A 14,855-nucleotide genomic window follows, 5' to 3' on the forward strand; every position below is an offset into this window, starting at 1 on the left:
TATGGTGATTCTTGAGGTCTTTACCTCATAGTCGATGATGGGAATGTTGGGGGCAGTGGGGAGGGGCACAGTGGTAATGCGACGGATATATTCCCCAAGCTCAGCTCTCATCTTGAGCCGTCCATCGCCGGAGAACGACCAAAGAATGGCGTAGATCAGATACCTCTGTTGATAAACATCAGCAAAACGAGATAACTTTCATATTGTTGTAAAAGCTGGTCCAAGTAAAGACTTAAGACATATAGTTTAACACCATATTCTGAATTGACGAATGTTCAAATTGATTGGTGACCTGCATATATCTCTCAAGCTGATCAATGGGCATTGGGAAGTCAGGGTGGTTGTTGTTGTAGAGCGCCACATTGCGGCAAGCCTGATGCAGCATAGAACACAGAGAACCCAAGCAGCGCAGGCGGGTAAAGTCCATGATGTGCTCCATCTTAGAGGCGTGCTCCAAGGCCTTGATGACCAGGCCGGTGGAGGTGAAGTAGGGCTGGAGGATGGTGGCAGCATCTCGCTGGATCTAGCGTGTCACAGATAAGGAGTGTGTCAGTGAAGCGCTCTTATCACATTGTGGACAAAACTCATTTCTCACAGCATTACCTGCAACATGGGCGAAGCAGTCTCCTCTTCGTCCTCGGTGCCCTTCCTATTTCGCTGAGCCTCATCCTCTCCCTCGTCCAGTGGGATGCTGCGGAAGCGCGCCAGGAAGTTGTTGAAGATCATGTCTGTGCTGAGCACATCCTCGCTGAACCACACCATACCACAGCGGGAGACTGTGGCCAGGGTGGCGTACTTCAGGTCCTGGACCTCAAACATTACACGCACCTTGAGAGAACCACAGAATGGTTAATACCAGATTTGACTGGAGGACAAGAAAAAGACAAGGGGCTGCTGTTACATTTGGCGGCAAGCTGAGACGCTCTCCGTTGGGCAGCGTGAGCAGCTTATTGTCGTCCAAGACGGAGTTGAGATTTTCAACCCACTCTGGGTCGACGTCTCCATCAAAGATGATCCATTGGCGCTTCTGCAACTCACCTCTCACGTTGTCAATGATCCTGGATTTCAAAGAAAGAGGTTTAAAACCGCTCAGACCTAATCATCATCATTTCCGGGTGGTAAGAGATCAAACGATCTTGGGTAAACAACCCCTTACATGGCATTTGACATGATCATTGGGGGACTGGCTAATTGACTTTTGTGTCGTTCACATTAATGGCACAGATGTGGTGAAATGGGTAATCTAGTCATTGCTTTGCTCACTTCCTGAGGATGTGCGTGAACAAGCCGTCGGTCCATTCCCGGGTGTTGGGGTCCAGGGTTCCATACAGGTGGTCCTTGCTGATGGCTTTGGGGTCAATGATGTGAGCCACCCCCTCAACACCCTCTAGCCTCTCCAAGGCTTTGAGGAGCACCCTCCAAGCCATGGTCTTTCCACTCCCTGAAGGTCCCACCATCATGAGACCGTGGTTGATCTGTGTGATCTGATACAGCTGCAGCACCTAAAAAGATATGTGAATGACACATTTTCAGAAGACATCATAGGAAGTTGGAAGTGCGTCTGGTCTACTTTCATGTAATGATGTTAATGATCCGCGACCCTTGTGAGGAATAAGCGGTCAAGAAAATGGATGGATGGATGTTAATGATGGTATTGTTCTGCCATCAATCTACATTGTTGACGTGCTTGTCAAGTGATTCAAAAATTTGGTTGTATTTAACAAGCACAATACATTTGTGTTTAATTTTTTATAGAACTCTTGTCATTTAGGCAAAATTTTTATTTATTTTTCGCAATACATTTAGCATGTTCTTGGCGCTTACCTTCTCCACCCACATGCTGCCGACGTCGTCACCATCGCCATATGTGAGGTACATCTCCTTGCAGACCTTCTTCAGCTCCTCCCTCAGCGCAGTCATCTCGCCACGCATGTACTGCACGCCAGGGAAGACGTCGGACAGCAGGCTGAACAGAAGAGGAATGTCCTCTGCCACCAGTTTGGGAACCATGGTCTCACACACACTCTGAATCAGAATCTAAAGCAGCAGAGGCAAACAGACTGATATCAGTTAAGGGTTCATACATTAATCTCATTACACTTTATCTGTAAAAGTCAAAGAAAAAAAAATCCTCTTACCTCTTGTTCAGGGAGGTTCTCTGCAATCTCATTCTCATCAACGACCTCCCCGCGTTCAAGCTTCTCCCTTTTGATCTTCTGGATGCGTTCTCGCTTCACATTACCAGCACTTATCAGCACACTCTTGAGAGCTCGGAGGCCAAAATCGTAGTGACTCTGGGATGACAGCTGCTCGTCACACAGCCTGAAATGGAAGAGAATATCAGCAACCAGGTTCTGTGAAAAAATTTTGAAATGACTTTTTCTTACTTGAAGAAGGGTACGATCTTCTTGGCAAGGATCTCGGCTGTGCGGAAGCCTTGAGAGTAGAGCATGACCTGGGCGATGAGCTGACGGTCCGGCTTGGTCATGGCCAAGCTGCGGAAGAGCTTCTTCAAGTTGTCGGGCAGGTTGGATCGACCTGCGTAGCCAGGATTCATTGTGATGAAGATGGCCATGTCTGGGCTCACCTTCACCTGCTTGTTGAGGAGCTCTGTGGTGACAGGTACACCTGAAGGGATGACAAGAGAAATGCTTTATAGTGGTCCAAGTTCAAGCCGTTTTTTCCCTTCCCTCTTTGTCATGGATTTTGGCTGTTTACATACTCCTGTCTCTGTTGGGGTTGCTGTGTTCCCTCAAGGCCACTTGGATGTACTGGACTTGCTGGGAGACGGCAGACAGCATTCTTTCCTCGAGACGATTGAACTCATCAAAGCAGCCCCAAGCGCCAACCTGACACAGTCCCACGAAGATACGACCCATGGCCTAAAATCAAGAAGTGGAAAAAAATGATACAAATTATGCAACATATACACAATTAAAAAAATGTGTAATGTGTACCACTAGTTGTGCACAGGCACCCTCTAGTGGTACACAAAGAATCACTGAATTAAATAGTCAAACAGTATATTACAGCAGATTAAAGTTTTTATTCCAGTAGAGTACATTTTAATTTTTAAGTAGTTTTTTTCCAATACAGTTCAATGCTGTTAATATTTTAAGTTATGTATAGTGTTACAGTGGCCTACAAGAACATGATCCCTACCTTAAGAAATAAAATCTCTACCTTGTTTTTGAATAACACTTAGGCTACTCTATTTTGTGTTATGCATTTACGGTGGCAGCTCAGTATGAAGCGTACCTGGAAGTCGAAAGTCTCATCACAGTTGAAGACCAAGACAAAGCGACCAAGCTGGTGACCCAGAGCTTTCACAGACTCAGTCTTTCCTGTGCCAGCAGGACCTATAACAATACAGATTAATGAACTAAAATCAGTTGAATCTCATGTTTAAACAAATGCTTAGCAGCAATCAAAAGTCAAACAAACCAAATGGTGACCCTCCGAGGCGAGCTTCCAGAGCTTGAGTCATAGTCAGGTAGCAACGGTCGGTCAGTGGCGTCTGGACGAGCTTATCCTGGACGCCCAAGTATTCGAAGCCGTAGTTGAACTTGGCGTTGGCCATCTGGATGGATAGCTGCTGCAGCACATCCGTCTGCTTGGGGTCAAAGTAGAAGCGCATTTGACTGAGCCACTCGAAGGACTTGGGGTTGTCTATCTTGTTCTTGATTAGAGTCCTGGTCACATCACGTTGGTGCACCATCTCAGTGATCTGATTGGGGGAACGGGGAAAAAAAATACATCAGATAAGAAGTATTAAAAAAAAACAACAACAGATCAAGTGACAAATCATAACTTAGGAAACGTGTATGTTGGAGTCAAAATAACACTGCAATAATAAACACTTTACGATATTTGTTTTCCCTAACCAAGTGTTCTAGTTTCCTCCTGCGAAGTGGAGGTTGCTCCATCAGCACAGTGTCAGCCAGCACATTGAGCGTGGCCTCCACATTTGACAGAACCCCATGAATGGGGGTCATGTCGCCACCGCCGGAGACTGTGGTCAAGGCAGATTCGATGTTTTCGGACCAGGCAATTTGGGTGGACAGCACCACCAGTTGGGCCTGTAGAAACAAAGATGAAGAAGTTACACTAAGATTCACAATCGGCTGATGATGATCACAAATCACTTATTCAGCAACTTTCCCAGGGTCAAGTATTTTTATTATTTCATTTGAAATTAAATTGACAGCCACATTGTTTAAAATACAGAAATGATGTGCATTTGCTCTTAAAAATCCAGATTAAAACCACAATTGTTTCGTTTTAAATTATTTACAATCATAAAATACATACCAACATATTGTTTTAAAATCAATCAATCAATCAATAAACAACATAAGCAATACCACATGATGTACGATTGACGTACTCGCTAACCTTGGACTGGTTTGGTTGTCGTTTTCCAAGTTAAAAGTGGATGCTTGCAAATGTTTTATTTTGATAAACGCAAAAGATAATGATTTGGCTTTCATGAAGGGCTACAAAAATCAGAGAAAAATTATCCGAGAGGCCGAAATTTGGTGATTAAACAGTGGCTCTAAAAGATTACTTCATTAATAAAACAGCTTAATTAGATAATTGATTGTCTATTAAAGCACGAGAGGCATCAAAAGTAAAGTAAAGTAACATGAACAGCATGACATCCAACCTGATAACGGTCGATCCAGTTGATGTACTGGTTCAGGTCAACAGCAGTACCCTTATTGAAGCTTGTGACTTCCGTGATGGATTCTGCCAGCAACTTGGCCAGCGTCACCCTCATCTCTTTCTCCACCAACGTGAGCCACTCGTTTATCTTGGGGTGTTCCGTGATGGAGACGGGCGTTTTGTAGACGACTTCCTCGCCCTCGCGGGATGATATGCCCAGCACCTCGGTGTTGTCGTCATTGAGCAAGATGCTGGAGACGCCGGCGAACATCTTTTTGAAGTGCTTCTGCAGTTTGGCCACGTTCTTGCTGTTGCCGATAATTTCCAGCAGGTCCTCGTCTCCCACAAAGTAGAACCTGGAATGGGCAGTTTAAAATGGACATTATGTGATGTTAAAACAGTTTCTAGGCATCTTAATAAAAGGTCTCTGATAGGAAAAGGACAAATTGCAGCATACTTTTATGGTTAAAATCATGCAGCTTAAAGGGCTGGTTCTGCCTCATATTAACTCATTTGCTCCCAAAAACGGATAAATACGTTCTATTTTAAACATTTTAAGTCTCCCAAAGGCGTATTTATATGTTTTAGGGTTGTTTTTTTATTTTATTTTTTTATATTTTAAAGCTACCGCATACAGAAGGCTTTGATGTAGCCTCTCAATGCCAAAGAACGGTTAAAGACATGATAGTTGTTACACAAACAGCCAGCAGGTGGCAGCAGAGTATAAGAGATCAACCAGGGCCATGTTTTAAAAAAAAAAAAAAAAAAAAAAAAGCTCAATTTCTCACAATTCTAAATAGCTTTGTAATGATGAAACTTAGCTATATTCTAATGTTAATTGCTGCAAAACGGAAACAGAAATATACATTTTTTTTCCTGGTGAAAGAAGAGACTTTAATCTTTCTTTTGGTGGGTTCCATGTTTTTACAGCAATAGAACACAATATTCTGTGGGCCCGGCAAAATCAGTCAAAATCCAGTAAAACAGCCGGGAGCGAAGGGGATTGTTTCTGTGAAGATGGCTGGGAGTGAATGAGTTAAGAGTAAGGCCTTTGTCACCATGTCAACAGAGGGTGAGCGGCTACTATCTTTGAGCCCTTTAAAGTGACTATTTTCACAAAACAAAATCAAGCAATTTCAATGGTGTAAATGGAGACTGAGATTCAGACCCTCTATGTCCAGACTGAAAATGACTGACGTCATTTCTGTAGTCAATCAACAATGGTGGATCCCATAGATGGGGACACTCGAGGGGCAGTTTATGTAAATTGAACCTTCTGGATCGTAACAGTGGGGCAGAAGCACAGAATGTCTTGACTAAACTGGTTTGGTATTTCAAGAAGCACTACATGGCATCAGTTATGGAACGTGAACCAGGAAATCATGCAGCTCCTAGTAAAATTCTTATGCACAATAAGCCGTTTTATGTGATCTAAAATTCATATAATTTACCATTGGGACTTCAATGTAAGCCACAGCTAACGTCAACCGTTCTAGCACAAGCAAGGCTAGTTTGTCTCAGTAACTGACTGAAAGAGGAGAAGAAATATTGGTGCAAACAATCTCATACTGTTGAAGCAGATTTCCCAATCTCTGAGCTGTTTTCCCATCACTGCGCCAATGCGAAGCCGCTGAACAACCAGCTAAATTCATGTTACTAAAAGTAGTTGTGTCTGTATGTGCCAGTGTCTTTCTTTGATGAAGGCACACACAATCAAATGAATCACATTGCTTTGTTCTTAGCATTAGCACTGCTTCTTCAATTTTTTTGACAAGCGACAACCGTTTGAAAGGGTGGTGAAGACACCTACTGGATCTAAGTGGAACTGCAACAACTTTTTAAATTCAAGTAGCCTACAATATGGTACTTGTTTCATTTCAGATTCATTTCAGTGGCATTTAGAGTGGGAAAAAAAAAGAGATGGCGTAAATGTCTCCAATTAAGACACGTTTTTTCCTTTTTAAAAATCAAGTCCCATAACTAACTGAAAACTGAATATACCTTGGAAATGAGGATCTTTCCCTCTCCAGGTATTCTCCAAGGGCCTTCTGGATTTTTCCAAGGAGGTCAGCCAGCCTCTCCAGGGACCTCTGCACCCCTTGTATGTTCAGCACATCCATCACCAATGGAGACTTGGTCACTTTCTTCATCAGAGCCAAGAACTCAGTGCTGATACTATAAAAACAAATCATTTGGAGTCAGGTTACATTTCAGTTTTTGGCTGCTCGTAAGAGATGATGCTGGTTCTCCGTTAACCTCTGGAATCTCTGAGTTTCAACGGGCAGCAGATGTTTGATGTCGGCACTGCCCGTGAAGATGCCCTCCAGGTAAACCCATCGACGCTGGACATCGATCCAGACGTCAAAGAGAGCCATAATGCGATTCAGTTTATCCTCCCAACTCAGAGCATCTTCCTCAAACACCTGAGGGGGAAAAAAAAGAAAAAAAAAAAGATGAATGCAGCTTTGCAGGCAGTAAATAAAATCAAACTTTTGCTTTATTATTTTACCTTGTAGTATGGCGACAACTTCATTGCAGACACGCTGTTGATGTGCTCTTTGACTTTGTTAAAGAGGTCATCCCATCCTCTGATCAGCCGACACTTATTCTGGTAATTTACCAAGTCGAGCTCGTAGGAGTTCCACACCTCACGGATCTGCACACCAGTCAAGACTTATTAGCAAGCCAAATACTAAAACCTAAAAGTAATGAACCACTGACTGATGCAAGCTCACCTGTTTGAGGAACTCCTCCAGAGCCATCTCTCCCTGGGCCACCAGGAGTACATCTTTCACGACCATTTCATTCTTCTGCAGATCCACGTCCCAGATCTGACCCAGGGTCAGTTCCGAGAGCACCCAGTTGACGTGCAGACGCTTCATCAGCTGCTTCCAGTGGCGGTCTTTCAGCGCTTCCGACTTCAGTTCGATCACCAACATGTTCACCTGTTAAAAGCAGCAAAATAAGGTTTACAATTTAATTCAGACATTTTCTTATTAGTGTATATTGAGGGTATAAGAACCGCCTTGACCTTGAGATATCCCTTGAGCAGCCTCTGGACATATTCATATGACGCATACTGTCTTAGCCTTGCTTGGAAGTTCTTCAGCTGGTTCAAAAGAGCGTCTAGATTTTGACGAAGCTATAAATCAAAAAAGGACATGTAAGTACCTGAATATTTGATTATTAAACAACACTTCAGACTTGTTTGTTACCTTGCGAGGTTGAACAGACACCCACGGCTGCTCCTTCATCTGGTCAACCTGCTCCCACACCTTGGAAAGCTCGGACCACACCTCCTTTAGGTCATGCAACTCCTCCAGTGCTACCTACAATTTAGAAAGAACAATTTAGTTGCTCAATGTCAACAGAAATTAGGTAGTTTTGGAGCTTTTTGTAGTTGTTTAGTCTTACCTGAACCCTTTCCTCACTGCCACTTAGCAGGCCGGTGTCAGTGAGCTCCAGGGCCTCTTTGGCACGAGCACACTTCTCTCTTTCAACCTTCAGACGACCGAAGTTGCCTTCATATATGGTTAGGGACTGAATAGCCTCCTCAGGGCGTAGGTTTCCCTGATGGACATTATTCAAGCATTAGGTTTGCTGCTGTCTCACAGCTGGCTGTAAACAATCCCTAATTTCATCTTACAGCGACTGGTTTAGTCTTCTCCCAGTCATTGAGCAGATCAGTGGTGCGGTTTTCTACGGCCTTGTCCTCTTGGACGATCTTCATCTGCAGGTTGGCCACCTGCTGCTGGATAGCCGTGTCCTTGCGCTTCATGATGTCGCTGAAAGCGCCCCATTCACCCTCAATGTTATCAATGTAGAGCCATGACGGGGGGAATTGGAATCTCTGCTTTTCCAGCAGCCGCTGCCCGTTACGGAACAACTAAGGAAGAAAATCCCAATTGAAATCAGCCCGCATTGTGCTGTTATGATAAAAGTGTGTGTTAAACTACGTCTACTCACGTCCACATTTTTCTCAAATTGCTTGATTTTGCGCTTCAGAGTCTGGACATATGTGATGAAGTTGACAGCATCCGACGTGCTGGCTGTGTCCACGGAATGTTGCTCCAAGTCTTGACGGGACTAAAATGACAGGTAAAAATAACGTCACGTAATGTTGATATTATAAAATGTGTCGTTGTAATGCACATCCAAAAGAAAAGATGACATCATATTCACCTTGGAGATTTGAGCATGGAAGTCCTGCATGTTTTGACCGAGCATCTGGCCAAATTTGCTGAGGACCTCTTTGTGCCACGAGTCATATTTCAAATTCACCTTTGACTGTACCTGTAAAATGAAAGAAGAAGAAGAAGAAAAAAACATTTTATCAATATTTCATATTGGATAACTACATATTCATGAAAATAGCAAGCAAAAACTGCCGTCCTTACTTTTCCATAGTCAATGACTACCGGCCCAAACTCTTTTCGTGTCTCAGCGTTGTCAAAGGTTCCACGTGCTTTGCGGATTTGGACAAGAAGGGCCTGCCACTTGGTGAGGTCCTCACCCAGACGGTTGTAGATGTTCTCAGCCTGCATGTCCCACAAGCACTGGTACTGCAGCCACACCTGAATGCAGACAAGCACAATTGAAAAAGTGAGGGGAGGAAAAAAAAAAAAAAAAAAAAAAAGAGCTTAGAGGTCACATGTCCATCAGGCTGAGCAATACTTACCTTGACATATTGTTCCACCTCACCGACTATGTCTTCCACTGCATTGTAGGCCTCCTCCAAGGCTGCAGGCCCATCTGGCATCCTGGTCAAGGCATTGCGGTAGAATTTCTCCTCCTCTGATAACTCGTAGTGGACCCCAACCTGATGAAGATTTATCAACTAACAATGTGGAATCTTGGCTTTCCTCAGTGATGTCATAAACCAAGATTATTAATATTCCTTACCTGGTATCTCTGGCTCTGGATCCTGGGAAGTGAAATGATAACCATCTTCCAAGAGAACATCTCTTGGTAGAGTTTGTAGCGACAGTCTTCAATGGGTGGATTCAGGTAGATGACCTGGTTGGTGATCCTCAGCTCATGGATGACATTCTGGAGAAAGGAAGTGTTTGTTTTATTTTAATGGTGATGTTCACAGAAACTTTAGAATCAACTTGATTGTCTATGATGCTGACCTTGATCTTGGGCTCACCCCCTGGTTTATGGCTCACTTGAGGAGCCTCTGTGTCCATGTCGACGTCGGCTTTATCCTCCACTTGGCCGCGTAGGACCTGGGTCCAGGCCTTGAGTCCGGCCTGCAGACGGACTCCCAGGATACGCTCAATCTAAGCAAACAAAATGAATTCAGGAGTAGCTCGACTATCAGATGGTTTGTATATTAGCTCTGAAATTGCATGGGTTTTGTCCAGGTACTCCAGGTAACTTTCACAATCCAAAAACATGCATGTTGGGTTAATTGAAGACTTAAATCTATTGTTGTGAATGTGATTGACTGGTTAGTCGTAAAGGTTTACGCCACATTTCGCCCAATGTCAACTAGGGTAGGCTCCAACTCTAACGAGTACTACAGACAATGCATGAATACAAATTCTGGTAAGCATGGCTGAATTAAGCATATTTTCCCAGAACAGAACTCCAAATTGTGCCACTTTTTGAGATTATGGAGGTTTCACTGAATTTCATGGTACCAACCTACCTCGATGTCGAGCTTGTTGACCCAGATGGGCAAGTTGGAATAGGAGTGCAAGTTGAGGTCGTCCACAGCTTTTTGGACCCGATTGAGAATGTCTGAGAAGGTCTTGTGGTCAAACATGCATGTATCTAGGGAGCGGACCTCCAGATCTATTTTCTCCTCAATCAGCAAAAGATCATCCACCTGGCAAAATCACATAATACTCAAATAGTTCACTCATCAATCAGATTTAAAAAAAAAAAAAAAAAAAAAAAAAAATGTAACCAAGGATAACTACTCAACACTGACCTTCTCCTGAAAGTTGAAGACCGTCTCAGCCAGCCTCTGAACATAAGGATCCAGTTTGTAGGACTCCCACACTAGAGTGATACCCTCGGTAATGAGCGCCTGGACCTCTTTCTTCAGGCCGGCCACTAGTAGAGAGATGGAGGACCTCTCTTCCACCTTCTCGCAAGTCCGCTCGTAGGTACGTACGCTTTCGATCAGAGAGATGGCGAACGGGTAGAGTTGGTTGGCTTGGTGGGCCTTGTTGACGATGGCCAGGGGGACACGGAAGCTGAGCCACTTGAGGTTGCGCACTTCTTTGGACAGGGTGATGATCTCTGGGTGGAAGTTGACTTTGAGTTTGAGCATATTTCCTGTGCGACCTCGGGCACGGGTGCTTTCAATGGTGAAGATGCGGCCAGACACTCCAAGGTTACGCTGCTGCACCTGGTATGGGGGGGTGGGAGAGAGAACATTCTATTTAGAAAGAAGCTAGTGTTAAGTTCTGACTCTGCGCTATGATTTTTTTTTTTCACACAGCTTTAACACCTGGCTTATTTTCCAAATATTTCATTCTCATCTAGTCTTAATTCCTCAAACTCTTGCTAGCTGTTCATGATTTTTTTTTCCCTTGAGCTCCATGCTCAAGTTTTTAAGGTCTTAAATCAAAAAGGGCAATCGAGTAGCTGTACATGAGCTTGGAAGTAAATTAATCAATGCTGTGATGTGGAGGAAGTAACGTGAAGAACTTGGTTGCTAGCAATGTAGCATCCTGCTATGCACACGTGCTAGTGAGCGGGGGTGTTTCTTTGGGCAAAGTCACAAGGGGGAGAGAGTAAAGTAACATTACATTCAAACCTTGCTCGCAGCTTCAAGACTACATACTCCAGCTACATATGGACCCTTAATTGCACTTTTCCCCTCAATGAATAGCAACTCCTTTGTACCTTTCGCGCCCAGTCGTCGAAGATCTCTTGAGTGTTGAGCTTGGCCCTGAAGCTATCGCCATCCTGCTTCAGCTTGAGTCCCTCCACATGATTCTCCCAGCCCTTGCCAAGAACATCCTCCACCCTCTTCATGTACGCCGTCAGCTGGCGGTCGATCTGCTTGGCCCAGATGATGGATCCCGACACGGGAGGCAGGTCTCTCACGTGGCTCATCTTGCAGGCCTGGCTCTGCGGGTACTGCACTTTGAACTTATCGTGCAGTGACTCGATGTCATCCTTCACGCGCTGAATGAGCTGCGTCTGGTACTCGCGGATGGCACCGCGGATGTGCGGGCGCACGAAGAGCGCGTTAAAGCGGGAGAAAATGCGAAACATCTCATTGGCGTTCTTGGCCGTGCCCAGCTGGTCACGCAGGCGGGCGGTGATGCGGGTCTCCACGCGGTCGATGCGCTCGTCGTATCGCTTCATGGCGGCTTCCCAGGCTTCCATGCCCTCCTTGGACACATCCAGGCCGTCCACCTCTTTGACATTCTCATAGGCCAGATTGACCTCCTCGATGGCGTTGGCGTCGGCCGCGTCGAAGAGAACTCCGGCTACCTTCATGTCCTGAGGCTCCACTGTCTCTCCTGGGGCATGCTGCGGCACAGCAGACACCTGGACATAGACAGAGTAACATAGAAATTTATGATTACATGATTCCATGGGAAATGTAAATCAGTAACACTCGAACATGCAGACCGAAACCACGACTCAGAAATTAGTCAGGGGCTACAGCCTTTAAAAAAAAAATAAAAAAAAAATAAATAAAAAAATAATAATAATAATAATTGTGTTGTTTTTTTTTTTCTGGCCCAAAAGTATAAAAATGTTAGAAAACCGAAGATGAGCTTCACAAAATTACAACTTCATGTAACAGTCAGTGTTGTGATAGTGACAATGTAAATTGTTTTATTCCCCCCCCAGTGACTCAAAACATAACATTCCAAATTAAAAAAAAAACAAAAAAACATTTAAAAGCCATCTTTTTCTTTTAATGTGGATGTAGAAAAAAATAATAATAATATTGCATTACAAAAGGAAAAAGGAAAAAAAACTATACATTAATCAGTACCTGAAAACAATGAAATATGATTTTGTTAAATATTTGAACTAAATGACTTTACTAAAAGGTTAAAAATGTGACTAAAAAGGTTGAACGTTTGAAACTCACATTAAAACAAAGAACCATTTCATATATCAGCTGACAGCTTCTATTTTTATTCAGACTGGATCACATTAGACAGTGTTGACATTATTTTTAGTTTGGCCCATTAAAAATCTCAGTATGCTTACCTGAGGCCTCAGCACACGAACAATGACGGCCCTCAGCTGCTCGTGTTGCCTCCTGAAGCGCCTCATGTGATCCAGGCGCGACTGGAGCTTCCTGTGGGCGGGACTGAGGCGCCATACCATCTTCAGGTTCTCTTCTCGCTTCCTCTTCACGATGTCCCTCAGGAGTACCTGGAGTTTCTCATATTCATCCTCCCAGGTCTGGAACACCTCGAAGCAGGCCACCATCACCTGTATGAGAAGAACATAGAACGTAACTCCCACATACTGGCCGTTCAGCATTCGGAAATATTACATTTTTGAGTGGAACCCATGATCAATTAGTTGCTGTACTCAGTCCAAAGTGCGCAAAAAAAAAAAAAAAAGAAAGAAAGAAAAAAACGCAGCCTTTGGCACCCTTTCTTGGAATATTGCTGTTACTGTTAAGTTGAATTAATTGATGTGTTTTCATCTGCATTGAGTGTGCTTGAAAAAAATCTTGTGCACAACCAAAGTGAAGTTGAAAGTATGTTTGCCTCCCAGCTAGTAATAGCTAGTCTAATCTACTTTTCTAATCTACAACATTTATGTTTGTGTTTAAAATGCAAAAAGTCTAATTGAATTACTTGTACTGTTTGCGTAAAGTGAGAGTGCTCATATTTGTTTCCTCATTGCTAGATTCAGATGGACAAGTAAAAGTGGTTGACCACTTAAATGTCCGACACAAACCTTTTCAAACTCCTCGTAGGCGACATGCATGAGCTTTCTGGTGCCCAACACCTTCAACAGTTGCGAGCTCAAATCCCTGGAGATGGCCTCAACTAAACGCAGGGCTCTCTGAATAGGGTATTTGGTGTTCCTGATCTTCTTCAGGTGGGTGAAGATGGCCACCAGAGCCTGGCGGATCTTGTCCAGCTCAGAGGCAGAGAGCAGGTCATTAAGGGGAAAGTCTTTCATTAGAGGATTGTAGTCATTGACAGTTTCTACCGCCTGTTTGAGACCTAGGAAGGAAGGACACATACGCTGATTACTAGAGGCGAGGCATGTAGAAGAAGAAAAAAAAAAAAAAAATCACGAAACATGAAAACATTTTCTCTGCTCTCCAACTGGAGAACAACAATTATATCTGGTTTCACTGCTTCTTTGTTATAAATCAAAAATATAATTTCAATAATTTTGTCGTTGTAGTGTTTTATTAATCCTCTGTAAAGCACCATGGATGTGCACCAGAGGACTCCCGTTTTAAACTATTGCCAAATGGCACCCTGAGGATCAACAGCGTAGAGGTGTATGACGGACAGATGTACGGCTGCGAGTTGCCATACAAGTAAACTTAGCTCACCTAACTTGCTGTGAACTCACCAGTGTCTGTATCAAAACTGACAGTAGCGTGGAAACGTTTGCCATGCTTGAGGATGTCCAGCGTGAGCAGAACCTCTGGGCTCTCCCTCTTCTCCTGGATCCTGTTGAGGGCCCGCTCCAGATTGAGCCAGAAACTGATCTCCTGCAAGGCCGTGCCTGATGCCGGGTCACGGTCCAGCTTTGTCACCTGTAAGTCAATGGCAGATGAATTGGAATGAGGGGGGCTGAGCTTGGCACGCATTTAATTAATTCCAAGGATGCGTTTTTGCTTTTTCTATCGCTTTTTGCGTCACTAAAACTCCAACATACCAAATTTAACGCCATCTTACTTTTTGAATCTCCCTGATCCAGCGATTGACTCCAGACTGCAGCTGGTTCAAGAAGGTGGGATCCTCAACTTTATCCCCAAAGTCAGTGACTTTAGGCTTCTCGCCACGCTCATAGCACTGCTTGGCGATGTTTGTGATAATGGGGTGGATGAGCAGACTGATCTCGGGGATCTCGATGTTCTGCTGCAAGTGCAGGAGGCCCATCTCCAGCTCGGCGATCTTTTTCTCCACGGAAGGTGCCATTTTGTCCCCATCCCTGCAGAGGAATCAAAGCAGGAGTGTGGTGGACTTTCAAGGGAGCATCATCCAATGGAAGGAAGGAATGATTTA

The 14,855-nt window shown here is 44.0% G+C and overlaps 1 protein-coding gene across 2 annotated transcripts in view; it reads right to left on the reverse strand.

Annotated features, from left to right (window-relative positions):
• The window catches only part of dync1h1 (dynein, cytoplasmic 1, heavy chain 1), a 33,382-nt gene that overhangs the window by 15,714 nt on the left and 2,813 nt on the right, over positions 1 to 14,855 (reverse strand). For both annotated transcript variants that reach the window (XM_077538586.1, XM_077538585.1), the window contains exons 4-37: positions 14,526 to 14,781; positions 14,197 to 14,383; positions 13,564 to 13,835; positions 12,859 to 13,086; positions 11,527 to 12,180; positions 10,604 to 11,026; positions 10,319 to 10,498; positions 9,798 to 9,947; positions 9,568 to 9,714; positions 9,344 to 9,484; positions 9,063 to 9,239; positions 8,848 to 8,958; positions 8,632 to 8,751; positions 8,312 to 8,551; positions 8,080 to 8,235; positions 7,881 to 7,994; positions 7,697 to 7,807; positions 7,401 to 7,610; positions 7,175 to 7,321; positions 6,922 to 7,088; positions 6,667 to 6,840; positions 4,667 to 5,021; positions 3,885 to 4,079; positions 3,445 to 3,727; positions 3,259 to 3,359; positions 2,723 to 2,882; positions 2,388 to 2,628; positions 2,139 to 2,322; positions 1,825 to 2,037; positions 1,264 to 1,502; positions 902 to 1,058; positions 604 to 828; positions 293 to 523; positions 25 to 165 (exon numbers count right to left, since the gene is read on the reverse strand). In XM_077538586.1, the coding sequence (XP_077394712.1) occupies positions 25 to 165; positions 293 to 523; positions 604 to 828; positions 902 to 1,058; positions 1,264 to 1,502; positions 1,825 to 2,037; positions 2,139 to 2,322; positions 2,388 to 2,628; positions 2,723 to 2,882; positions 3,259 to 3,359; positions 3,445 to 3,727; positions 3,885 to 4,079; positions 4,667 to 5,021; positions 6,667 to 6,840; positions 6,922 to 7,088; positions 7,175 to 7,321; positions 7,401 to 7,610; positions 7,697 to 7,807; positions 7,881 to 7,994; positions 8,080 to 8,235; positions 8,312 to 8,551; positions 8,632 to 8,751; positions 8,848 to 8,958; positions 9,063 to 9,239; positions 9,344 to 9,484; positions 9,568 to 9,714; positions 9,798 to 9,947; positions 10,319 to 10,498; positions 10,604 to 11,026; positions 11,527 to 12,180; positions 12,859 to 13,086; positions 13,564 to 13,835; positions 14,197 to 14,383; positions 14,526 to 14,781 (7,090 nt within the window). The remainder of the gene's footprint in view (positions 1 to 24; positions 166 to 292; positions 524 to 603; positions 829 to 901; positions 1,059 to 1,263; positions 1,503 to 1,824; positions 2,038 to 2,138; positions 2,323 to 2,387; positions 2,629 to 2,722; positions 2,883 to 3,258; positions 3,360 to 3,444; positions 3,728 to 3,884; positions 4,080 to 4,666; positions 5,022 to 6,666; positions 6,841 to 6,921; positions 7,089 to 7,174; positions 7,322 to 7,400; positions 7,611 to 7,696; positions 7,808 to 7,880; positions 7,995 to 8,079; positions 8,236 to 8,311; positions 8,552 to 8,631; positions 8,752 to 8,847; positions 8,959 to 9,062; positions 9,240 to 9,343; positions 9,485 to 9,567; positions 9,715 to 9,797; positions 9,948 to 10,318; positions 10,499 to 10,603; positions 11,027 to 11,526; positions 12,181 to 12,858; positions 13,087 to 13,563; positions 13,836 to 14,196; positions 14,384 to 14,525; positions 14,782 to 14,855) is intronic.

This window comes from Festucalex cinctus, chromosome 12 (genome assembly GCF_051991245.1).
Source record: "Festucalex cinctus isolate MCC-2025b chromosome 12, RoL_Fcin_1.0, whole genome shotgun sequence".
Classification (NCBI taxonomy): domain Eukaryota; kingdom Metazoa; phylum Chordata; class Actinopteri; order Syngnathiformes; family Syngnathidae; genus Festucalex; species Festucalex cinctus.